Source organism: Corythoichthys intestinalis, chromosome 12 (genome assembly GCF_030265065.1).
Source record: "Corythoichthys intestinalis isolate RoL2023-P3 chromosome 12, ASM3026506v1, whole genome shotgun sequence".
Taxonomy (NCBI): domain Eukaryota; kingdom Metazoa; phylum Chordata; class Actinopteri; order Syngnathiformes; family Syngnathidae; genus Corythoichthys; species Corythoichthys intestinalis.
In genome coordinates this window covers 26,955,965-26,983,136 of record NC_080406.1, presented here as the reverse complement: position 1 = coordinate 26,983,136, position 27,172 = coordinate 26,955,965, and the positions used below count along the sequence as shown (strand labels likewise).

The following is a 27,172-nucleotide window of genomic DNA, read 5'->3' as shown; positions in this document are numbered from 1 at the left end:
AAGATCAACTGATCCACATGTTCATGTTTGAGTACACTGCGTTTCGTGGAAACAATATGCCGCCCTTTCCACCATTGTAGTGGGTTAATTTTTAGGGTTAAAAACTCACGATCGCTGTACCGCTTCACACTAGCTGTCTTTTTTTTATTTTTTATTTTTTTTATTAACAACAACACAACAGAATAAACAGCAATACAAACACAGAAATAGACAGAAAATAATCAATAATACAAACCAAAAAACAAAATAAATATGCCAGCGGGTATAAACATACCAAACATTGCACATCAGAAGAAGAAATGAATAATACTATAAGCAACTATTCACAAAAAAGTCGCAGCTTTTCCCAAACATCAATTATTTTTTTCCGATTTCCTATTCTTTCACATGCGAACAGATCTGGCTACCTTCGTCACTTGGAAGTCCGACTTTTGTTTTCCTGGGTGCGTTGAAAATCAATCGCTGCACGTCGCTGGGGTAGTGCGCAAACTGTCCATTGTTTTAGCATGTTGCTTCGTTGCCGCTACTAGTTTCATTTTGGGCTGTGAAGAAAATGCTACGGAGCGTGCGTTACAATGGTTTTGTTAGCTCTCTCGTTGTTATGACACGCCAGTGACAATCGGGTAATGACGGCGACTACTAGCGGTTCTGCCGAAATGAATGGGAAGTTGAGGCAACCACGACAGCGGTCACAATCTAAGTGTGCTGTGTGGTGAATGACTCAAGCGCAGCATGTGAGGTAAAAGCTAAATGATCATATTAAGCAAAGCATTGATCTAGGCATTAGAAGCAGATTCTTGTGCTCGCGATAGCCGAATTCTATCTCTACTATCGGTTCATTGAATATTTAATGGCTAATTACTGTCGAATGGTAACTTTACTATCGATACAGCTGTATCTCTCACCTGTAAAACCGGATATCCGGTCGTATCGGTTTATCGTTCTCAAGCTTACAATATACTATGTGCAATACTTACTCAATGTAATATTCAGTGCCTCACTGTCAACTTCTGCAACTTCTATTCACACATATTTTATGTGCAATACTTATTTAAGTGCAATATTAATCTGTAATATTCAATGCCTCAACTATTCAATGCCTTAACTAATGCCTTCAACCTCCCTTTCATCTCCAAAATCCTCGAAAGAACAGTCGCCTCCCAACCCCACTCTCACCTATCCTAGAATAACCTTTATAAACAGTTTCAATCTGGTTTTCGCCCACTACACAGCACTGAAACAGCACTCGTTAAAATAACCAACGACCTCCTCATGGCAGCTGATTCTGGACTGCTCTCCATCCTCATCCTCCTAGATCTATCTGCAGCCTTTGATACAATTAGTCACACCACACTCCTCTACCGACTTTCCACTATTGGCATCACCCGCACCCCGTTGTACTGGTTTTCATCCTACTTTTCTGAGAGCAGCCAATATATCCAACTAAAGTCTTTTGAATCTACACCCTGCCCTGTTACCTCCAATGTGCCTCAGGGCTCTGTCCTGGGGCCTCTACTCTTCATCATATACCTACTTCCCCTTGGCAATATTTTCGTAAATTCAACATCCACTTTCACTGCTATGCCGACGACACCCAACTCTACCTGTAACTGCCCTTATATGTCTTTTAGTATTTTAAATTTCCCTAAACTTTCTATACTTTAATTGTCTCACTTTTAATATGTTTAAATTTTTTTAATGATTGTACGGCGACCTTGAGTGCCAGAAAGGCCCCTTCAAATAAAATGTATTATTATTATTATTATTAACTGTCAACTGCTGCTACTTCACTTCAATTATTTGCACTGCCTGAACATAGGACTGCCTCTACATGTTTTATACTATTCAGATTAAAAAAAAAAAAAAAAAAGAGAGAGAGGATCTATGTACAACAAAAGAACAATTGGCTAACTTACATAGCAAAAGGCCGCTTAAATGCTATAAAATGCTATGTTTTTTTTTGTTTGTTTTGTTTTGGTTTTTTTTTATAATGCTCTTAACAAATGGTTCGGACACATATTTGAACAAAAAAAAACGCTAAATATACCTATAAACTAAATTACTAATGCATTTAAAAACATTAGCTTAACCCTTTAACACCTAAGCCTATTTTGGCCGAATTTGCATGCATTTGATGTTGCCTTTATATTTCAAAGAAATAATTGTTTACATTGGCCAAGTTGGGTCCCTTTTTTCAGGACACCTTGAACTTCATGTCCAAACTGTTGTTTTCTTCACTGACCCATTATAATCCACATTTTGGACCCCAAAAGACAAAAAAATTCCAAAATATGTTTTCAAAATTTATAATGTTGATGTCCCATTGACAACCAAACATGCTCGACCAACCGTTTTGAAGCTTGATAATATTTATTCAACTTGTTAGGATAAACATTCAGTGGAAAAAAATAAGATTGAATAGTTTTTTTGTTTGACAATTTAACACAAACAGCAGGTATGGCCATAGGCGTTTTTGGCCTTTATACATACTATGGTCAAAACAGGTTATATACAGTGCAAAATAGTGAGAAAAAAAATTATATATATCATCTAATACAAAAAGGGTTTGGAGGATATCTCTTTGTGAAGTTAGGTGTTGTACCCATCACCTTATCAAAAGTATAGACGTACATGCAATCAAGCTTCTCGAACACACATCTACATAAAAATTGAAAAGATTATTGTGAAGAAAAAATATAACATTGAAAAAAAAAAGTAAAAAATATTGACAAGTAGTTCAGTTCAATTCAAATTTTTCAGGCATGCGACCCAATAGTTTTTTTTTTTTTTTTGCGCACTCAATAAAGCTGCTTCTTGAACAGGTCAAGGAGCTGCGTCACACACAACGTCACACAGCCTACTCAGTCTCTTTCGCCGTTTGCGCGCTCCTGTCACTTCTACTCGCTGAGACGCCAACTCATCCAAAGAAAACAACGACAAATACGGCTCATCTTCTTCCTTGAGTTAATGAAATAATGCATTAGCTTGCGCTAAATGTAGTTTTAGATTCATTCTGCACGTTTCAAAGTTGCTCGCTCAAACCAACCGGCCGCTGTTTGCTTCGCATGCCTCCCTTTCATTAGTTAGCGCCTTGTTCGGAAATTTATTAAAAATGATCACATTCGGTTCGTCCTTCTTGACATCACAACGGCTCTTGGGATATATAGTCTTTTGTGCTGCTTTCGGTTTTGAAAAAGAACAAGAAATGATGGAAATATGGAGATAGATACATTGTCCATGCAGCGTTTTAATGCATATTGATGAGTGCTATAAAACTATAAAACTCAAATGACATTATCTTCCGTTTTTCTTGGTCGAATGACTTCAAATAAAAACTGGTGTGGACATCAACTTCCGCACTTTCAAATGAGACCAACCAGCGGCACGTGGGTGATGTAATTACAGCGTGACGAAGCTTCAAAGACGATATGCGTAAACGCGTCACTGCCGACACGTTCGGTGTTAAAGGGTTAAACAAAAACAACTTTACCTTGGTCTTAACAGGGAGCAGTTGGATTCAGCCATGTGAAATGAGGCAGACCAGAGCGCAGTGTATCCACCCTAATCAATAAAACTAAATGCAAACACTTTCAAAATAAACCATTACAACGCCACTTTAATGAAACGAATACTCGAAGCAACAAAATTTAATTCGAGGATTATTTTCTAGTCGAATACTCGAGTTAATCGATTAATCGTTAGTTCATTCACCCCTCCAAGTTTAAATGAACTGGACGTCTAGCGCCATCAATTGACCCGACAATGTCCCTAAATTAAAAGGGAAAATAAATAGCCTTTTCTAATTACCATTGTTTTGCTTTCCTTTCCAACAGCAACCTTCAATTCCTCCAATATTACAAGGAGCACATCCGGCGCCACGACCCCTTCCCACCTCACTTCTGCTACCATGCGAGCTGCGACCGGCGCTTCCTCACCGTGCATGAACTGAAAGAGCACATAGCCACCCACAACCCTTTCAGTCCCACTTGCGCTTTCGCCAACTGCGAAAAGCAGTTCTCTAACCTAATGAGCCTCTTCGACCACGAGTGGAGACACTACATCCCGGTTCCTCAGAGGGATGAGCAGCAGAAGACGCTGAGCGGCGAAGCTCCGTGGAAGCAGAGGATCAAAGTGGAAGAGATCTGGCAGAAGAGCGAGCAAGTAAAACAGGAACAATTGAGTGTTGAGAAACCTGCGGATTGTTTAACGACCACAGAGCTCACTCAGCAGCACGTCAACGGGGTGGAGGAAGCGGAGCAAAGCAACGTATCGACGGGAAGCGCGACGCCCGTCACGAAGGAAGCCCCTCAGAAAAAAAAAATAAAAATCCTCCCCCAAAAGACGCCAAAAAACCCTTTGAACGTCAAGAACTTGGAACGCGTCGCGACGCTTTCCGAGTGCGTCCACCCATTGGGGGAGCCTGTCATCTCCGAGCATAAGAGCTTCAACCCTCAAGAGTTTTCCTACGCGCCTTTCAACAAAATGGCCTTTTCCAGGGTGCCGCCCTCCATCTACATGGACGAGTCTCAGCTGTCCATGCGTAAGAGGAGAACCAAGGATGAGGAAGATCACGTGCCAACTCAGTCTTGTAGTTTTGTCGCCCAGAAGGATCATACGCCGAAGAAAGAGGCATACTACGGCAAATATAAACATGAACAGAAGATCAGATATCGATGCGAAAAGTGTCTTTCCTCTTTCAGCAGCGTTCAAGAACTTCAAGAACACAAAGCTCTCAACACTTGCTCCCCTTTATTTGGGTTCGACTCTGATGACGAAAGTTAACACGCCTTATCGAAATCTTGTTTGACCAAAAAACATGTACAGTATATCAGTTAGTTTGCTTTAGTTAGGATATAAGAGGGACTGCAACTGAAGTGTAATGTACACTGACCTGTTTTTTTGTTTGTTCTTTTTTAATCTTTTGGACACTTATGAACAAACTGTTTCTCAGCGCTTGTCTTTCATCACAACTATAGCTTGTATCATTTCTGAACTAGACCTAAAATGTCTTAATTTATATAAATTTGTTTATAGTTTAGGACAGTAAATCTTTTTCCTCAGGCAGTCTTCCAAAAGCGTTACTCTCAAGCAGAGAGTGCCAATCAAGTCTTTGAGGAATATCTGATTGAAATTTGCATTTTCAAGATCTTCCTCTTTGTGATTAAGTTTACACGAAAATAATGGAACTACTTAATCACCAAAATGTATGAAATGATAAAAGTCTGCCCAGTTCTCCTCAGTATTAATTTACATAGGAAATTTACACTTAAAATGAAATGAGTACTTTCAGTTGTGTACAATTCTTTGATATGTTGAGTATTTTTATGTATGAGACTAGGTTATTTATGTGTACAAATGTAAAAAAAAAAAAAAAAAAATTATTTGTTTGGTATAACACCCAACTATTTTTGTTACATAAAATGGCTAAAATCTGTTTCATTAAACAAATGAAAAACTGCAGTTGATTCAGTGTTTATTTCATTTAAGCGATGCATATTACAAACATTGCTTTTGTAGTTTCAGAAATGTTTAAAACTTTTTTTTTTTTTGCATCACATCCTGATACCAGTTGTAGAAAATGTACAGGGGTCTTTATATAAACAACCCTGTCAACTACAAGTCAATGCAATATCATAAATTAGTACCGTAATTTTTGGACTATAAGCCACCACCCACCAAATTTGATACAAAAATGGCATTTGTTCATAGATAAGCCGCACTGGACTATAAGGCGCAGCTGTCCTCACTGTATCATGGGATATTTACACCAAAAGATATTAATCGGTAACACTATATTTGGCAGCAGCATCATAAGACTGTTATAAGACCAAATTAACCACCATGAGGCTTCATTTGGCCATCACTGCTGCCTTGGGGGAGACAGTCAACCTCCGCTGTCAATGCTGTTGTCGTCCAACATGCCTCTTAACATGCATTGCAGCGCTTCAGATATAACTAAAAATTCATGATATGTGTTATTTCTTCAGTTACTGCTCCAGTTGTTTCTGTAATAGCTAGTTATGGTATTTAGTAACACTTTATTTGACAGTGGTGTTATAAGCCTGTCATAAGACAGTCATGACGCCGCTGTCAAATTGTTAGCCATTAACCCAAATAAATCAACAAATAAGCCACATTGGACTATAAACCGCAGGATTCAAAATGAAGGACTTATAGTCCGAAAATTACGGTAAATTAAGAGTAGTAAACATCTCTATGCAGGACTAAAATCCATTCACCCTGCTTTATTGAGAGAAATAGACAAGCCAAGAGCCAGGCAGTGCATTCAAGATTTTAGGCAGAATTCCTACATGCAGTTGAAATTTAACATGCTACTTTTACTATTGCTTTGGGGAAATTTTCAGTTGTAAAACACAAAAACAGGACTCGTCGCGCGAACACGAATATACACTGGGTGAAAACGATGAAAGCAAACAAATATTTTAGTGCATCTATCTGTGAAGTGCTATAACTGGAAACTTTGGCTTATTTGTGAATGAGAATTTGTAATGGACACATCTCACAAGGAACATAGACTCATCAAAGATTACAAGTGGATTTTCTAAAAACTGGTGGAACAGCAGCGACACATTCGCCACGTTGCTTTGTGTGTACATTGCGGTTTTAAGAATAATTCAGGTAAACATGCAGAATGATTGAAGTGTTGATAAATCTTTTATGACGACCAATATTCGGGCATGTACAGCAAGTGCCCCTACGTGTGCTTGCTGGCTCACTCCTTTTAAAAAAAAAAAAAGCACCACCTTTCAAAAGCTTTACAAATTAGACCTTAAGTATTCCTTTGTGTTAAACTACGGCTAATTTGCCACTAAATGCATTTAAGTGGTTCGAACGGGGGTCCATAAAAGATTTGAGGTTTTGAAAACATATGGCGGAAAACAGACAGGATTGAAAAAGCATTTTCTGCTCTTGCACTCCTCTTTAAAAAAAAAAACTGCCGTATTTTAAGCCAAAACAACTGTTGTGTTTGATAGAACAATGTCAATGTGCTGCCATAGCAGATTCATGGCGCATTAAGCCCCCGAACTATTTTTTAATTTTTCCGTTTTACCCTGGAAACCCCCATTTACAGACGTCACGCAAACGTGTGTTACAACCCAGCCAATAAACGAAAGCAATTAATTATATTTACTATTCGAAATGTCTGTAATTGTTAGCTTAGACTCATTAATTGATGTCTAATATTTAGCTAATATTTAGTTTTTAAAAGAAAAAACTTTTAAAAAATTATTCACTCGCATATTTTAAACAAATTACGTCATAATAAAAAAAAAGGTCTGTAAATAAGTCACGAATATCTACCTCATAACGATTGCTTAATTGTATTTTTTTTTTTTTGTTACTGTCCCATTTTCCCTAATATTTTAGATGATTATCGATCCAAACAATGAAAAAAATGAAGAAAAAAAAAAGTTTAAAAGGGTAAACATATGAAAAAGAAAATCTCAACCACCCCTTGATGACTGCAATTTCTGCAGCGCGACCCTAGTTATATTATCATGTTTCACCCATAAAATCCCCCCCAAAATCCGTCCGGCCATTCACAGCTGTGTCTTGATACTCTGTGATACAGGCTACATGAAGTTTTTGGATCGAAAAGAGGTAAGTACGCGATCTCATTAAAATTATGGCATCTTTAATTCTGCTCTCTCATGTTCTCACCTCCAGTTAGGGTTTGGCTGTTTTTTTTTTTGTTTTTTTTAATGCCATATATACAGTGTACGCCATATATACAGTGTATTTATATAAGTATGGCATATATATATATTTATATAGGTATGGCGGAAAACACTCAGGTGACTTGAAGTTCCGCTCTGAGAGCCCAAATTTGGCCAACTTTCAAAATTGTTCGATTTGCATGTTGGAAAGCTTAAAATGTCAATTTTCTGGGGGAAGAAAAATTTTGAACAGGAGGGCATTTAAAAAAAAATGTTTTTTGAACAGCAAAAGCCTATCTGGAGGTGAGAGCACGCGAGAGTAGAATTACAGACGCCAAGATTTTAACGCGATATTATCGCGTACTTACCTTGTTTCGATCCAAAAACTTCATGTAGCATGTATCACTGAGTGTCAAGACACAGCTGTGAATGGCCACAGCTGGATTTTGGGGGGATTTTATGGGTGAAACATGGTAATACGTATAACAAGGGTCGCGATACAAAAAGCACAGAAATCAAGAAGTGGTCGGGATTTTCTTTTTCATATATTTACCCTTTTAAACGTTTTTTTTTTTTTTTTTTTTTTCAATTTTTCTTTGTTTGGATTGATTATTTATCATCTAACATCGGAGAAAATGTGACAGTAACAAAAAAATAAATAAAATGCAATTAAGCGATAGTTATGAGGTAGATATCCGTGACTTTTTTACAGACGTCATTTTTTTCATTGTTTGTGACATCATTTGTTTAAAAGTTTAAAATATGTGAGTGAATTTTTTTTTTTTTAAATATGAGACATCAATTATTCTAAGCTAAATGATAGACATTTTGAATAGTAAATATAGTTAATTACCTTTGATTTATGGCTGGGTTGAAACAAAAGTGGTTTTGCGATGTCTGTAAACGGGGGTTTTCAGGGTAAAACGGACAAGTTAAAAATAGTTCGGGGGCTTAATGCTCCATGAATCTACTATGCCAGCATATAGACATATTGTTCTATCAAACACAACAGTTGTTTTGGCTTAAAATACAGCAGTTTCTTTTAAAGAGGAGTGCAAGAGCAGAAACTGCTTTTTCAGTCTTGTCTGTGTTTTCCGCCATATATATATATATACATATATATACAGGGGTGCACATAAGTGGTCCGCATGCGCGCATGCGTACTAGACGTAGACAAACGCGCTGGCCCTCAACGGCTTCCATACGCTTTTGCGTACCAATGGCTGACCACTGTATTTGCGGAGGACACGAGAAAATAACTTCTCAAAATGTCGAAGAGGCAGGCCACACTGAGTAATTACTTCCGTGTTCCCCCACCCCCGTCAAAAGACAGACAGACGACAGAGACGTCACCGGAGCTACCGAAAAAAAGGACTTTTGCTGAAAAGTGGCTACAGGAGGTATCATGGCAAGAAGCAAATGATGCTCGCACGGAAATGCGGTACAAAATGTGCCGTGAGAATCCCAATGTCGCCGATAAGAGCAGCGCATTTTATGTAGGGTCAAAGAATTTCAGCCATCCAAACTTTGAAAACCCACGAAAAAAACAGAGAGCATGTGGCAATTAAGCAAACTATCGATGTCAAACAGGACCCCACTCGCCCTATGGACAAGTGGCGGAATAAAGGTAATGAACAGCGACATGCACTGACAAACGTGTTTTTGCTCGCATTTTACAAAGCTAAACATGCACGTTCAATGAGGTCTTATGAGGAGGACATCCCACTTTTAAAAAGGCTTGGAGTTAATGTGGGAGCCGCATAATGCCCTTTATTTTGAATTGGTGCTTTTTATTTCTTTACATTTCACTTCAAAGTAATGGCAATTTTGTTGTGCCATTTGACGTTAATCAAGCATTAATTGTTAATATAATTAATTAAAGTTAATTGGCTCTAAGTAAAGCTTGTCATAAATTTATCGCATCAGGCGGGTTGACTCTCAAGCTCAATGAGGACCAAGTCACATCTCCAGGTCCTCCTCTGAGAACCTGGGCAAAAAAATTATGTGCACCCCTGTATATATATATATATATATATATATATATATATATATATACACACACAGTGGGGAGAACAAGTATTTGATACACTGCCAATGGGTTTTCCCATTGGCAGTGTATCAAATACTTGTTCTCCCCACTGTATTTATATGTATATATATATGTACTGTATATACAGGTAGTCCGTGGGTTACGAACGAGTTCCGTTCCTACGCTGGCAACGTAACCCGAATTTCCGCGCAAGTCAGAATTAACCCTTTAAGTAACCCTACAAAATAACTATTTAAACGCATTGTATTTTCTTTACTGATGGAGGATACACTGCCCTCTGGTGGCAGTGTTGGGTCTGGCTGGACTGTCGCCTTGTATGACTGAGGAGCAGACTCACAAATCTGAAATGGATAAAGGATAGCTGCGCTCTGGTTCGGCCCACATCAGGCTGTAAGTTGTTTCAGCTAATACATGTTTGTGTATGCATTTGTACGTTAGCATTCATAGCATTTAAGCTCGGGGACATTTGGTAGGCAAATTAGACTTGATCTAATCTGCTGAATTTATATATTGATCAGACTAGATGGACGTTTGAACACCAGTTGATTTGTGTCAAAGTGTTTTCTTGTGAAAATACATGTCGTTTTGAACATAAGTGTACGAATGTGTGTTACAGCTTTACAAATTGACAAAATTGAAGTAAAAAGCTTCAAAAAGCACAATTGCCTAGTTTGCTGTCTGTAAAGCTGAACAACTTCACGTTTAGTGAGGACAAAACACGTCATATTAATAAAGTAAAATAAAAAATAAGATACTGCGAAGTACTCTTTAAGCGACTAAAAAAAAAGACTAGACAAAACGGCGGACGAGAGTCCGGCGTCGTAAAGTCGAAATCGCGTTAGTAAAGTCCGTCGTAACATGGGGACTACCTGTATATTTGTAGTACCATGTCTGAAACTAATTTTGAAAAACAACGAGAAAATGTCCAGTGACAGCAAAAAATAATAATCATAACCAAGATTGGATTATTTTTATATAAATTTATGCAAAACAAAATACTGAAATTCTACACAATTTCCTACATCGATTTCAACATTTCAGGTTTTGACCCCTGAGCTCATAGCGAGGCACTGTGACTAACTCCATCTAGTGTTAAAGTTGAAAAGTGCAACAGAATGTAAGCTGAATTTAAGCTTCTTGTGAGTGCAATATTTAATGATATTTTCATAATTTGCTGCAGGCCAATAAAAACTGGGCAGCACGCCACTTTTGCCCCGCGGGCCATCGTTGCAGGGCCGGCCCAGCCTATACGCAGACTATGCAGCTGCTTAGGGCCCCTGACCACTAGGGGGCCCCCAATCTGGCAATTGTTTAGTTTATATTCTATTTTGTTTACTACAGTTTGCTTTATTTGACTTTTGTGAGTTTTTATACTTGATTACAAGCTTAAAGAAATAAAAGTTCTTCCTTAACTTCTTTCTTTCCTCTTTTAGAAAAAGGTTTGGCGCTATCTACTGTAAGTACTGACAATCATTTGGGGTGAGAAGTTTGAAGTTTGCAGTGGAACAAAAATCTGATTAATATACAAAATATGGACTTATGGGTTGGCTTGCATGTATGGGTTTCACAGTACACTGTGACGAAATGGTGGGCCCCTTTGCATTATTTTGCTTAGGGCCCCCAAATGGCCTGGGTCGGCCCTGCATCGTTGGGACACCCCTGGGTTAGAATGTTCCACTCTGCTTACACGACATCTTAAAAATGAGCCTATTAATTCATTTTAGGTTAAGCAAGACTCCTGAGTTTGTGTTATTGCATCAAAATGATTATGCAGGCGATATGTCTCGGATTAAAAGACTTAGGTTGTCTGAATTGTAGTGCTGCACAACAGTGCTGCCTTTGTAACACCTGAAAAAGAGCAGTAGCCTACAATTACATAGTAAAGTGCAGACAGTTCCCTCCCACCATTAATAATTTTGCATAAACGGTAGAGAAGGGAGGAAGAATAGCTAAGCTCATCGTCAGAACGTAAAAGAGATGCACAGGACACGGCCCTGTTTTCAATGGCTGCTGTTGGAGCTCCAGTCGTATGGAAGGTAGCTGACTTTGACCTTCCTGTCCCCGAGGACTCCCTTCAAACTGGTCTTCTTGGGGGAATCACTCATGTGCTTCAGCACCCACTGCAGCAGCTAGAAGGAAGAGAAAGAGGAGCACCAATAATTTGGAAATTTAGTGATGTGATCAGCACAAAAACAGTAAATAGACAATTTTTTTTTTTTTTAGTAAGCAGGAATGCTTCCCGTACATTCTCATCAGTGCCTCCAAAATCAACCTTGTACCACTTGAAAATCGAACTCAGTCGGACTTCTTTTTTCCCCGAATCCACCACGCAGGCGTCGTCGTTCTCCAAGAAAGCCTCAGCTGCCGTGCGAAGCTGCTGATCAATGTTCTACCGGGACAAAAACGACAAACTGTAGTTTTGGATTCAAAATCTAAATCGAACATAGAGTTGAGGCAACTTCACTGAGTTGTTTAGTAGAAGTTCAGGGTTTCTACAGGTATCAGCAAATTTTATTTAATGCTTTTTAATGTCAAACTAAAATAATTTAATGGCCAACTGCATAGTTTCAAACACACAAATTGTAAGCACAGTTGTCCGATAACGACTTTTTAACCAATAACCGGTAATTTTCAACTCCAAAAATCCGATACCGATATATGCGGTCGTGGACTTAACATATTATGGCTAATTGTATAGAGTTGCCCCATTGGATACTTTAATAATAATAAACGTAACTACTTCAAGCAATGTTCCTTCTTAGCTGCGCGCGTGCGCAGTTTGCACATACACAGCGCACAAGTAAACCTATGCAGCGCACAAAATAAAATTCAACATGAACGTATTGTAGCGTCACCAGGACTACTGTCGGCGTCGCAGTAATCTGTCAGCACGACACTCTTATTGGTGTGTTAAATACGGCAATGCGACGCACATATTGGTGGGTTCGCTATGGCAACACGACGCTCCCATTGGTGGGTGGGTACAGAGAAAAAGAGTGAAAGTGAGATAGTCTTTTACGGAAGCAACATTCCGCTGCCAATTTTTGCAAGCGCTACAGTATTAATTCATAGCTAATTTTAGAACTGATATAATCTAGTTAATTAGACCAGTGTTTTTCAACCGGTATGCCTCGAGAAATTATTCAGTATTGCATTTCTGTCTTTACGTCGTCGGGCGAAATACGTAGGAAGGAAGGAGTAGGTAGAAGGTTTCGGTCGTGTGCAGATGAGCGAGGTATTGCTCGTGTTGCGTTCAAGGACTGCTCGGATTTCGCGACACAGACCCCAGCACGTCTAATGTACGTCATCTGTATAGACTCATAAAGTGTCCTTTCAATTTTATCCATATGTAACGAACTTCAATCCTTTCCCTGTGTTTTACTCCAACACATTGTTGAGGACAGTAAGGTGGCTACTGGCTAGAAATCTAAGCAGTTGTTGAACGCGACACGAGCAGCTATGCAACAACGCCATGGTGCCAAGCAAGCTTAAATGTCATCTCCAAATGAAACACGCGTCGCTTCCAAACAAGTCGATGAATATTTTGTTCGCCTTTGTGAAAACACAGAGAAACAGGGAACTTTTTGGAGAAAAACTACAAAGGTAAATGAGAAAGCCCTCAAAGTCAGCTTTTTGCTGAACTTGTTGCTTAATCCAAAAAGTCCCACACTGTGGCAGATACATCAATACTACCTGCCTGCAAAGCCACTGTCAGCAAGATGCTGTCTAATAATTCTGAGCTTTTTAAGCCTAACTGCTACGAAGAAATAAAAACAGAGCTGTAGAAGAAGAGTTTTTTGTTTTTCTTGAATTCCTGCCAGGATATCAGCTTTGTATTCATCTAAAAGGCTCAGGTTTCACTCTAATTAAGTATAAATATTGAGAAATGATTTTATAATTAAATATACTGTAAAGAAAGTAATTTTGGAACATTTTTTGTTTGTGGTATGCCGCAAGATTTTTTCCAATGTAAAAACCTGCCGTGACTCAGAAAAGGTCGAAAACACTGAATTAGACCAACAAAACCATTTTACAACGTAACTCATTGAGCAATAGGTGTCTAGCCAGTAAAACGATACAGTTCACTTCACTTACGCTACGCAGCCAATCATAGAATTGACAGTGTTGTCCATATGTGCCCTGCCCATATGCACCGTGCAAGTTAGCGAGCTAACAACAATGCAGCGGAAATAAAAGTCGTAAAAGTTAACACCTTATCATGGCGAAATGAACAGGCAGAGATACTCCAGTCATCAAGCCAAAGTAAAAAAAGAAATGCGGTTCTTTTAAGATGTAATGGCTGTTGAAGTATAGGTAAATAGAACAAGCAGTGAAACTGAATGAGACTTTTTTCTTTGTTTTTTTTTTTTTTTTTTTTTTTACCTGTCCTGTATAGCTGCTTAGACACAGAGAATAGGAATCTTGAGTTTCCTTATTGTCTGAACAGTTTTAATTTGGGAGTTTGATATACTCCCATTGTGGTTGTTCATTATATTTTATTTATTAACTCACCCATGCCACAACTGGACCTTACCCAGGTGCTAAATGCACCTTATCATTGCGAAATGAACAGGCAGTGATACTCCAGTCATCAAGCCAAAGTAAAAAAAGAAATGTGTTTTTTTTTTAAGATGTAATGGCTGTTGAAGTATATGTAAATAGAACAAGCAGTGAAACTGAATGAGACTTTTTTCTTTGTGTTTGTTTGTTTTTGTTTTTCACCTGTCCTGTATAGCTGCTTAGACACAGAGAATAGGAATCTTGAGTTTCCTTATTGTCTGAACAGTTTAATTTGGGAGTTTGATATACTCCCATTGTGGTTGTTCATTATATTTTATTTATTAACTCACCCATGCCACAACTGGACCTTACCCAGGCCAAAGCAGGACTCTTCCTGTGGTTAAATAGTACACTTTTCATGAACAATGAGATTTTTGTCTTTTTCATTTTAAGTGGGCCAAATCAATTATATCAAAAGTACACTAATAAAAACTGCTGCTGTAATTTCATTCTTTTAATAAGCCATGTAACTTGGCTCAAAACCAAGGTTTTGAACAGGCGTGATATGGTGTGTATACAGCTGATGTTGCTCACAGTGGTCCGCAGTGTGCTTAGGGAACTTGTGTGTCTGCTCAGAAAAATTAAAAATTAAGAGGGAAAAGTAACGTCAAGGTTTTCCAATAAACATTCTGTGGAAAAATAAGAGAATAACTTCAATTGAAGTTGTAGAAAACTCATATGCCTATTTTGCATAACTATATTTACTGTTGAAATCAAAATAGTGCAAACATCAGTTTTGGATCAAGTGCAAAGTGCCAATTAAGCACTGCCACATCATATATGGCTCACATGGTGCATCTGGCAACAACACAGGCACACAGCTTCAGTACAGTGAATGAGGTATGTCATGAGTTTATAATTCATTATTTTTCAATCATTTATTGTTGCATGCAAATGGTCTGCTCACATAACAAATCCCAAGCATCTTGGTTGGAGACATCTAATGGTCAATAAGCATAACTGCTGTGCTAAGCTGTGACCAGCCTTTGTACAAAGGCAGAAGGCTTCTACATTCACTTTGAAGGCAACACGCATACTGGCGCAAAACCGGTATTGAAAAACCAATGTCGATATTATACAATATCATTTTAAAATGCTTATATCGGACAACTCTCTAAGTTAAAAAAAAAAAAAAGTTTTTTTTAACTGTCAAGTTTACATGTTTTATCGCCTCAAACATTTAGTTTAACGCTTTTTAAGGCCTGAATTTTGATAGAATCAATTTAATGAGTTTTAATACTTTTTAATGACCTGCATAACCCTTAAGTTGGTGAGTTAAAAACACAGAATCCATCTATCTACCTCTGGTGTGTAGGTCTTGATGGGAGGGCAACCTTTGGCACCACAGTTCAAGGCAAAGTGAATGAGCGGTTCGGCATCTTTGAGCGCTACCTGGTGGACATACCAGGAAATAACTGAAAAAAAAGTCTCAAATCGTATGCAACTTAAACTCAAAAAGCATCAGAAAACAGATTGTGTTCCACTGTCGCCTGTTCTGTTGGTACCTCTAGCATTGTGTGTTTTTCCTTGGCATACCTGTAGCCGGGGGTCTGTTTTAGAGAAGGGTCTTCGAAGCTGTCCCACGCCTTTCCTGTTCCCTCTGAGCACTCCGTTCTCGATATCCTGTAAGGTGTAAACTTCTCCTCCAATCAGATAGCTGACGTAGTTAAAGAACTACAAACAAAAAGATAAAAAATATAGCAGCTGTTGGGGGGGTTCAAGGAAGCAATGAGGCGGTTCGGAACGATCGGTTTCTACTCTGTATCGCTGCAATATGTTGGTGGGAGCGCCAATGCGAAGGAAGCCATGGATGACCAAAGCGTTGTAAATGTTGATGAAGAAGGCAAGTGTCTCCTCACGGGAGAGTGATAGGAGTTCAACCCTTTGCAGCTGAATGGCGAGTTCAGTGTAGCGCTCAAATGCAGAGTTTGCTGACATGCCTTTGTAGTCCACCGACTGAGGAGGAAAAAATACTAGTATTAGAACAACAGACCCATGTGTATGTGTAATCATTAAGGAAATTAAAGTGTGAAGGAATTTGGAACTAATGGAGGATGTTTTTTTAATTAGTATTTGGATCAATTGAAATATCCCTTGTTGATTGTTTGTCTTGTTGCCTTCACTTTTTATAAACGTGTTTTGTTGGTTTCAGATCAGGTTACTAGGAAGTAGAACATATTTCTTTGCTGTCCCAGTGTATTATATATTTAATACAGAGACATATTGCTGTCACAAAAATGTTTAATATCACGTTAAACTAATTATTTTCACATTAGAACATGATAAGTTTCACGTGAAAAACACAAGTTTCACATTTTAATGTGGAAAGTTTTAAAAACTTTGATAACTTCCAAGTTTTAATGTGATAATGTGATGTCATATAACTGATAAATTCCACATTTTAACGTCATACGGTTCACACGAATGTGTTTTTTTTTTATTTTCAATCTTTTTTAAACACTTATCTTAATTCTGTATCTTTTTACGGTATTGTGAAATAGAAGCAGTTACATAGCAAGAAATTTTTAATTTATTAGAAAAATAAGGACTCCGCTAAAGACCTGGAGAAACTAACTCATCACAGAGTTCATAACCACAAAACACCGTACGATATGTTAATAATAAACCGAAAACCCTCAGAGGTGAACCAATCACATGACAACAGCAACTAACATGGATTAAAGTGAAAAAAACAATAATTTCACGGAACCGTTTTTTTTTTTAAACATTGCCATGACTAAACATTAGGGGGACAATATTGTCGAGGTGCTCAATTCAGTTTAGGTAAATCAACCTGTTTTCATAAATTGGACATTTAAAATGAAGTCTTCAGTGAAAATCTATTTTCAATAACAATAGTTCAATAGCTTATGCTCCCGACACAGGTTTGCTTGATGCCATGGACCGTTTTGTAAAAAAAGGACTATGACAACCTGCATCATTTTTTTTTTTTTTTTTTTTGCGAATCAGCAGAAATGGGTAACCCAATAAAAAATATTTTTTTAATGAAGCCACAATCTAGCCTAGTCTGTCTCAATGACAAAAATAAGAACTGGGAAGTGATCATGGGCAAACTGCATGTATTGTAAACACTGGATTCATTGTAATCCAATAGCTTAACCTTGTTGGTTTATAATAATAGAGCCTAATTTATGAAGAAAAAATAGGAACTCAGACCCAGCAGAGGGCTGTAGCAGCACAACAAACCTAATACATATCCGTAAAACATGACAAGACAGGATTTGAATGCTTGTTAAATTATTCAAAGGCTCCATTCCCTCATGCATTTCCACCCACCAGCACCCCCTTATGAAAGACTTCCGTCACTATGACGGAGAACTTTAATCCACGCAACTCATCACCTTGCCATCATCAGAAAGATGCTCCGAGAACAACTTGAGAATCAGCTCTCGTAATTGCAACGACAGTTCAGCCGCTAAGAGAAGGAAAAAAGGGGGGAAAAAAACATTCTTTTATTCATAATACATGATAACAAACAATTTTACATGATGTGGTCCAGGACGGACACCGCTTTTTGCACAACATCATCAGCTGAGATAGGCTTCAGCTCTCATGTGGAGCTTAATATGATAAGCAGTACTAAAAAAGGACAGATGGACGACATTGATGTTAAGATGACAAAAAAATCCACTTACCACAGAAGCGCACATGACAAATGAGCAAAAGAGGAAATGCAAGAGGAATGTAGTTCCCACCAAGTGCAGTTATTATTGTTGTGCAAAAAAAAAAAAAAAACAACATCAAACCTTGGAGCAACACTCAAATACGGCCTTCACTGAAAGACACCTCAAAGCAAGACTGCAAACCAAAGCACAATTTGGTGGTAAAATACAGGTTTCACTAACAATTTAGGATGGGCTGCATTTTTAAGCATCAACTTTTTAAATAGCTTTGGAATAATTGATCAGTATAAATCAACTAAAGTATTTGGTTGATCATTTACTGGCGATTCGGATTCAATTTTTACATTATTTGTAAATATTGATCTAAAACGGAAGGATAAAAATGTTATAAGAAGTACTCCGAATACAGGTATGGTAACTATTTTTACTAGCGGTGAGCGTAGAGTCATGAGATGTGGAAGATTTGGATCTTTTGTTTTTGTTTCTTTTACCACCAAAACCACCAGTTGACAAAAGCCAAGCTGAAACCCCACCAAAGACTGAGCAAGCAGCACTGACAAAGCACAGGTTGAAAAAGATTGAAGGACAATCAGCTTGTGCGGAAACAGTCCGACACGTACGCAGGCCACGGCCAGTCCAGGCCTGACCTACCCTTAACAGGACTGCAGGACGCAGTTTGTCCTGCGTTGAGAGCCGAATGTGGGTCATCCTCCAGCAACCTGTACAGCGTGTCCCCACTGGCTGCTTCAAATTTGCCATCTGACTCCCCTCGGGCAACGACCATGTATTTCTTCAGCAACAATCCTTGGCCGACAGTAAGGGCCTGAGAATGGTCTGGTACAAACAACGCTACAGTCAACGCTCAATGTGACTGTGCAGTTATGAATGAGTTTCGTATTGGAGTTTCATATTAAAAACAAAAGAGCCAGTTTTACTGCCAGTTTACAGCCATGCTTACCCTTGCCCTTGACATTCTGCAGCCAGGCAAGCAGTTGGTCCTTTGAAAAGCTCTTCTTGTATAAAGTCAGACCTTTCCACTGATTGCCAATCAAATTGGCATCTTTCAGTTCAGCGACCATGTCAGCCATTTCATCTTTCTCACACTCAAACCCTGATGAGGAGTACAACAGTAGAAATTTACGCTTCAAGACTCGTCATTTCCCACATTCATAATCTTCTCATAGCGAAGTTCGCTGCTTACTGAGCAGTATACAGTTACTGTGCCTTGCAAAAGTATTCGGCCCCCTTGAATCTTGCAACCTTTCGCCACATTTCAGGCTTCAAACATAAAGATATGAAATTTAATTTTTTTTGTCAAGAATCAACAACAAGTGGGACACAATCGTGAAGTGGAAGAACATTTATTGGATAATTTAAACTTTTTTAACAAATAAAAAACTGAAAAGTGGGGCGTGCAATATTATTCGGCCCCTTTACTTTCAGTGCAGCAAACTCACTCCAGATGTTCAGTGAGGATCTCTGAATGATCCAATGTTGTCCTAAATGACCAATGATGATAAATAGAATCCACCTGTGTGTAATCAAGTCTCCGTATAAATGCACCTGCTCTGTGATAGTCTCAGGGTTCTGTTTAAAGTGCTGAGAGCATTATGAAAACCAAGGAACACACCAGGCAGGTCCGAGATACTGTTGTGGAGAAGTTTAAAGCCGGATTTGGATACAAAAAGATTTCCCAAGCTTTAAACATCTCAAGGAGCACTGTGCAAGCCATCATATTGAAATGGAAGGAGCATCGGACCACTGCAAATCTACCAAGACCCAGCCGTCCTTCCAAACTTTCTTCTCAAACAAGGAGAAAACTGATCAGAGATGCAGCCAAGAGGCCCATGATCACTCTGGATGAACTGCAGAGATCTACAGCTGAGGTGGGAGAGTCTGTCTATAGGACAACAATCAGTCGTACGCTGCACAAATCTGGCCTTTATGGAAGAGTGGCAGGAAGAAAGCCATTTCTCAAAGATATCCATAAAAAGTCTCGTTTAAAGTTTGCCACAAGCCACCTGGGAGACACACCAAACATGTGGAAGAAGGTGCTCTGGTCAGATGAAACCAAAATTTAACTTTTTGGCCACAATGCAAAACGATATGTTTGGCGTAAAAGCAACACAGCTCATCACCCTGAACACACCATCCCCACTGTCAAACATGGTGGTGGCAGCATCATGGTTTGGCCCTGCTTTTCTTTAGCAGGGACAGGGAAGATGGTTAAAATTGACGGGAAGATGGATGCAGCCAAATACAGGAACATTCTGGAAGAAAACCTGTTAGTATCTGCACAAGACCTGAGACTGGGACGGAGATTTATCTTCCAACAGGACAATGATCCAAAACATAAAGCCAAATCTACAATGGAATGGTTCAAAAATAAACGGATCCAGGTGTTAGAATGGCCAAGTCAAAGTCCAGACCTGAATCCAATCGAGAATCTGTGGAAAGAGCTGAAGACTGCTGTTCACAAACACTCTCCATCCAACCTCACTGAGCTCGAGCTGTTTTGCGAGGAAGAATGGGCAAGAATGTCAGTCTCTCGATGTGCAAAACTGATAGAAACATACCCCAAGCGACTTGCAGCTGTAATTGGAGCAAAAGGTGGCGCTACAAAGTCTTAACGCAAGGGGGCCGAATAATATTGCACGCCCCACTTTTCAGTTTTTTATTTGTTAAAAAAGTATCAATTATCCAATAAATTTTGTTCCACTTCACGATTGTGTCCCACTTGTTGTTGATTCTTGACAAAAAAATTAAAATTTTATATCTTTATGTTTGAAGCCTGAAATGTGGCGAAAGGTTGCAAGGTTCAAGGGGGCCAATACTTTTGCAAGGCACTGTAAGAAAATACGTATTTGAATACCCTGCTATTTTGCAAGTCCTCCCACTTAGAAATCATGGAGGGGTCTGAAATTTTCATCGTAGTGGCATGTCAACTGTGAAAGAGATAATCTAAAAAGAAAAATCCAGAAATCCCAATGTATGATTTTTTTTACGATTTATTTAGGGCTGCAGCTATCGAGTATTTTAGTAATTGAGTAATCGACTGAAAATTCTATCGATTAATCAAGTAATCGGATAAAACATATATATTTTAGGTGAAGAGCAATTATATATATATACATGAGAAAACAAGACATTTCATCTAATATTAACCCATTTTCAGTCAATCAATGTCTTTATTTTCGATGTACATTGTTGAAAACAGCCAACAACTGCATCTCAGATGTAACTAGAATTTTAAAAAATGACTAATTCACTGCTTTCACTCAAAAAACATTTAGATCTTATAATATCTATATATACACAGTACTGTGCATATTTTTTTTTAATTATTAAATTTATTAGGATCATGGAAGCTTCCACTTGGGGAAAAAATATACATACAGTATATCCTGTATATACATAATATAATAAAAATATACAGTACTGTGCAAAAGTTTTAGGCAGGTGTCCTGCCTAAAACTTTTGCACAGTACTATATATATATATATATATATATATATATATATATATATATATATACATACATATATATATACATATATATATATATATAATTCTTACCTAAAAATGCCATTACGCTTGATAACACACATCACTTAAAAGTCAGGTGTTTTTCCACGTGTTTCAATTGAATTTCTATTTGTGTCAAACTATTTTTAAGTTCTAGTTAAGTTTTAAGTTAGTCTCAACTGTAAATCCTGATAGGATTTTTTTGCAGTGTTCAAAATAAATGTAAATGTATGATACCTGCTGTATTGGAGAACATTAGGGACCACTGCTACTTGGTGTTTTATCCAGCAATGACTACTGAGCTAAAATTGACAGTTAGCATTATTAAGTTTTTATTTTACACCCTCATCACTCTACAACACTATGTTTTCACAGATTAAAGCCAGTATGTAAGACACATTAGCCACGCATCGATAGTGGTCATAATTAATTGAAACCTAGCCCTCCGCAGGGCTAACGTTACGTGAGCGAGTGACAGTAACGTTAATCTTATTTATTAGCGCTTAGAAGTCTACTGCTTTAAGATGGCGGCTGTTTACCAGCGCCACTGACTCTGTCATTTCGCATCTAGTTCAACATACATGTGATCTCTATGAGACGCATCAGACGCTAACTGCTAGCACTGTAGCATCATGCGGGCTAGTTTTTAAAACGTCGGCGTCTTTTGTAGCGGCTGTCGGCTGCAGTAAGTTTTTTTTTTTTATTGCTTCTTCCTCTACGCACTTGACATCAGCATGTTGTCCCGCATTAGAAGTAGTCTGGGCAAAACGTGATGCTTAGAGCTGCCAAAATTAAACGATTACTAGAGGTGAATAAAATTACTCGGACCAGTTTTTGAACTCGAGTTAATCGAGTTGCTCGAGTGTTCGTTTCAGCTCTAGATTTATTTATGTGACACAGGTGCAAGTAAGTATTTGAACACCTGAGAAAACTAATGTTAATATTTGGTACTGTAGCCTTTGTTTGCAATTTCAGAGGTAAAACCTTTACTGTCATTTTTCACCAGTTTGCACGAAGTGCAGGAGGGATTTTGTCCCATTCCTCGACACACATCTTCGCTAGATCAGTCAGGTTTCTGGGCTGACGCTGAGTTTGCGCTCTCGCCAAAGGTTTTCAGTTGGGTTTAGGTCTGGAGACTGGCTAGGCCATGCGAGAACCTTGATATGCTTCTTTTGGAGCCATTCCTTGGTTTTCCTAGCTGTGTTCTTCGGGTCATTGTCATGTTGGCAGACCCAGCCACGACCCATCTTCAATGCCCTGACTCAGGGAAGGAGGTTGTTCCCCAAAATCTCATCCTCTCTTTAATACAGTGCACTCGTCCTGTCCCATGCTACCACCCCTATGCTTCACAGCAGGGATGGTGTTCTTGGGATAGTACTCATCATTCTTCTTCCTCCGAGCATGGTGAATTGAATTACGACCAAAATGTTCTATTTTGCTCTCATCGGACCACAAAACTTGCTGCCATGACTCCTCTGCATCATTCAAATGGTCATAGGCAAACTTAAGACGGGCCATGACGTGTGCTGGTTTATGCAGGGGAACCTTTCATGCCATGCAGGATTTCAAACCATGATGTCTTAGTGTATTACCAACAGTAACCTTGAAAACGGTTGTCCCAGCTCTTCTCAGGTCATTGACCAACTCCTGTCATGTAGTTCTGGGCTGATTTTTTACATTTTTTAGGATCATTAAGACCTCACGAGGTGATATCTTACATGGGGCTCCACTCCGATTGAGATTGAGAGTTATGATTAGCTTATTCCGTCAGTGGTCCTTTTTTCACCAAGATGCTTGGTAATTGCTCAGTAGTCCTTTCCAGACTTGTGGAGGTGTACAATTTTGTCTCTGGTGTCTTTGGACAGCTCTTTGGTCTTGGCCATGCTACAAGTTTGAGTCTTACTGATTGTGTGGGGTGGACAGGTGTCTTTATGCAGCGATCAACCTCAAACAAGTGCATGGGGTCGAGATGGACTTTTAATAGGCGGACTAACAGGTCTTTCAGAGCTAACCCTGAAAGACTAGCTGAGAGGCAGGTGATCAAATGTTTATTTGCAGCTATATCAAAGAAATAAATTGTTAAAAAATCATACATTGTGATTTCTGGATTTTTCTTTTTAGATTATGTCTCTCACAGTGGACATGCAGCTATGATGAAAATTTCTGACTCCTCCATGATTTCTAAGTGGGAGAACTTCCAAAATAGCAGTGTGTTCAAATACTTATTTTCTTCACTGTATGTGACAAAAGTGGCGACCACAACCGCCCACCTGGCAATTGATCCTCACGCATACTGTATACCAACTCGTTGCAACACAAACACTACAACTATAAAATTTTAAATTGTTATAAAAGTGTTTTGATCTGTTATGTAGTAGTATATTCATGGTTTAAAGTCCTTCCGTGGAGCGTACTTTCAAGTCCAGCCTTTATGATTTCAGTTTACAGGACATTAGCACACTGTTGCACAATTTATGTCGAAAGACCAAAAATTGCATACAAGTATGTACCTGCCAACAGTTCCTAACCACTTGGATCAACTTTTAAATATGGTACTACACAATAACAACTCTATAAACACTGTAGCAAAAAATACCATACAAAGAGAGTTTGGATCATTTCAAGAGGCCAAAGTCTGCTAAATTTTGTCAGGGTGTGAACCACTTGAATGTAAAATTCTATCGTTATCCGTGACTGTTATTCCAAAACATTGTTCTTTATTACAAAACTAAATAGTGCAACATACGTTTTTCATCACGATCAGTGTCCAAAGAAGCACCCTGTGGCCGTTTCGTCTCTGGTAGCGGCAGAGCAGCGCCTGTAAGAGGTTCCTCCCTGACCATCTTTACCAACTTTTCCAGCTCCTCTGGAGACTTCAAAAGTGACACAGATGATTAACTCCCCTTAGCCAGTTTTCTGTCAAAGTACACTGTGGTATTATCAACACATTGTCTCCTCACCAGTTTCTGAAGTTTTTCATTTCCCCCAACATACTGGCTGTTGAAGAATATTTGAGGAACTGTGACCCGTCCTGTCAGCTTCTTCACCGGCAACTGTAGCTCCGGATGCTCATTGAGATCAACGACACAGACCGGAACTTCCAATCGAGCCAGAATGGCCTTGGCCTGCTTACAATGCGGGCAACCTTGGATGGTGTAGATGGTTACTCGTCCCTTGTCACTGTTTTTAAAGTCCTCCATCTAGAAAAGCAATGAAAACAACATGGCATAGAACAATAAATTTCAACAACACACATTCATTAATCTCTGTGTACAGATGAATAGTTTACTTCTGTGTTTTTTTTTTGTTTTTTTTTTTATGCTTTTTGTGAAAGACATTTGGTAATGTTCATAAGATAACTACTGCCTGTTCAAATCTGTTTTTCATTGGGACAGACCATCTGTTTTTAGGGGTAGGGGGTCCAATAAACAATCTTTAGGTACACATACACTGCTGGTCAAAAGTATTGGCACCCCTGCAATTCTGTCAGATAATACTCAATTTCTCCCAGAAAATGATTGCAATTACAAATGCTTTGTTAGTAATATCTTCATTTATTTTGCTTGCAATTAAAAAACACAAAAGAGAATGGAAAAAAGTTTAAGTCATTGTCATCTTACACAAAACTTCAAAAATGGGCCGGACAAAAATATTGGCACCCTTTGAAAAATCATGTGACGCTTCTCTAATTTGTGTAATTATCAGCCCGTTACTGGCCTGTGGCACATAACAGGTTGTGGCAATAACTAAATCACACTTGCAGCCTGTTAAAATGGATTAAAGTTGACTCAACCTCTGTACTGTGGTCTTGTGTTTACTACATTGAGCATGGAGGAAAGAAAGAAGACCAAAGAACTGTCTGAGGACTTGAGAAGTAAAATTGTGAGGAAGCATGGGCAATCTCAAGGCTACAAGTCCATCTACAAAGACCTGAATGTTCCTGTGTCTATCGTGCGCAGTGTCATCAATAAGTGTAAAGCCAATGGCACTGTGGCTTACCTCCAAAGAAGCACCCTGTGACCGTTTTGTCTCTGGTAGCGGCGGAGCGGCGCCTGTGAGAGGTTCCTCTTTGACCATCTTTACCAACTTTTCCAGCTCCTCTGGAGACTTCAAAAGGGACACAGATGATTAACTCCACTTAATCAGTTATCTGTCAAAGTACACTGTGCTATTACCAACACATTGTCTCCTCACCAGTTTCTGAAATTGTTCAATTCCCCCAACATACTGGCTGTTGAAGAATATTTGAGGCACTGCGACCCGTCCTGTCAGCTTCTTCACCGGCAACTGTAGCTCTGGATGCTCATTGAGATCAACGACACAGACCGGAACTTCCAATCGAGCCAGAATGGCCTTGGCCTGCTTACAGTGCGGGCAACCTTGGATGGTGTAGATGGTTACTCGTCCTTTGTCACTGTTTTTAAACTCCTCCATCTACAGAAGCAATGAAAACAACATTGCATAGAACAATACATTTCAACAACACACATTCTCTCTGTGTACACATGAGTAGTTTACCTCTGACTTGTTGTTTTTTTTAATGCTTTTTGTGACAGACATTTGGTAGTGTTCATAAAATAACTGTTGCCTGTTAAAATCTGTTTTTCATTTGGACAGACCATCTGTTTTTTTTTCCCAAGAAACAATCTTTAGGTACACATACACTGATGGCCAAAAGTATCGGCACCCCTGCAATTCTGTCAGATAATAATCAATTTCTCCCACTCCATTTTTGGAGTTTTGTGTAAAATGATAGTGATTTATTAAAAATGTCATCCTCTTTTGTGTTTTTTCATTGCAAGCAAGATAAATGAAGATATTACTACCAAAGCATTTGTTGTTGCACTCATTTTCTGTGAGAAATTGAGCATTATCTGACAGAATTGCAGGGGTGCCAATACTTTTGGCCAGCAGTGTTGATTGTTTGACTTTTTGGAAATTACTCAGCAATTTTTAAATCAGTTTGGTCTTCACAATCGAACCTGTCACGGAAGCTTGCCAACACTTGGTCAGACACTGTCTGTAAACATTTAGTCAAATCAATTATTGTGCCTGGTTTCAGAGTACATATCTTTTTTTTTTTTTTTTTTTTTTTTTTTTTTTTTTTTCCAAAGAGAAAAAGAAAACAAAGCCTACTTCAACCTCGTATTAGTCGACTAAACATGTCATAAAATTAAAAATCTGTAAACACATTGTTTTTAATCGATATTAAGGTCAACGTGAAAAAAACTCTTCTATTTGTTGTATTCGGTTAAAGGTATGTTTATTTTGAGTTTACACATACAATTATTTATCTCAACACACTTTCTTCACTGGCAGCCAAAGTAAAATGTCATTTAGAATAGCGACAAAGTCCAAACTAAATTTCGTTGACTATCTTATTTACGACTAGCTTTCAGGATTAATTACACAATTGAAGACGCACAATCACGACATTACTTCATTCTTATCCTACTCAGAAGTATCGAGGAAATACATATTAGTTCACGTCACATACCTGGAAATGATGACATTACCTGTAAATCGAGTTCGAATATTCCTGTACCTCGGGAATCAGTTACTTAACACCCAGTGGTGTAATTATCCCGTTGGGTAAATTCATAGACAACAGTTGTTTTTTCTCAGGTTCGTGTTAATTTAAATATGTGTCAAATCTTAGGTTCAGCCTGCTCGAACATCGATTAGCTGTTCACGGCGACTGAGCTAATGTGGGC

General features: G+C 38.6%; 2 protein-coding genes across 3 annotated transcripts in view; one reads left to right on the top strand and one right to left on the bottom strand.

Moving 5' to 3' along the window:
• The window catches only part of LOC130926880 (zinc finger protein 654-like), a 32,363-nt gene extending 25,489 nt beyond the window's left edge, over positions 1–6,874 (top strand). Inside the window, exon 11 of the mRNA XM_057852184.1 lies at positions 3,834–6,874. Within this exon, the coding sequence (XP_057708167.1) occupies positions 3,834–4,782 (949 nt within the window). The 3' untranslated portion in view covers positions 4,783–6,874. The remainder of the gene's footprint in view (positions 1–3,833) is intronic.
• zgc:152951 (uncharacterized protein LOC569013 homolog) lies at positions 1,051–27,172 on the bottom strand. 2 transcript variants are annotated; one of them, XM_057852185.1, is made up of 13 exons: positions 26,975–27,172; positions 25,653–25,892; positions 25,458–25,565; positions 24,419–24,658; positions 24,205–24,331; positions 18,892–19,044; positions 18,585–18,767; positions 17,652–17,725; positions 16,048–16,245; positions 15,826–15,963; positions 15,592–15,681; positions 11,975–12,118; positions 1,053–11,858 (listed from the first exon to the last, which is right to left on the bottom strand). In XM_057852185.1, exons 2-13 carry the CDS (start codon positions 25,890–25,892, stop codon positions 11,730–11,732), a joined length of 1,824 nt encoding a protein of 607 aa, XP_057708168.1. In that variant the 5' UTR covers positions 26,975–27,172; the 3' UTR covers positions 1,053–11,729. The 2 variants fall into 2 exon arrangements, with proteins under 2 accessions (XP_057708169.1, XP_057708168.1); XM_057852186.1 differs by lacking the exons at positions 18,585–18,767; positions 18,892–19,044 and having other exon boundaries at positions 1,051–11,858.

Coding starts and splice junctions, on each gene's coding strand:
- zgc:152951 (XM_057852185.1), bottom strand. CDS start 25,892: ATGGAGGAGTTTAAAAACAGTGACAAAGGACGAGTAACCATCTACACC. Junction 19,045..24,204: donor CACTGATCGTGATGAAAAAC/GTATGTTGCACT, acceptor ACTCCTCATCAG/GGTTTGAGTGTGAGAAAGAT. Junction 11,859..11,974: donor TTGGAGGCACTGATGAGAAT/GTACGGGAAGCA, acceptor TCTTCCTTCTAG/CTGCTGCAGTGGGTGCTGAA.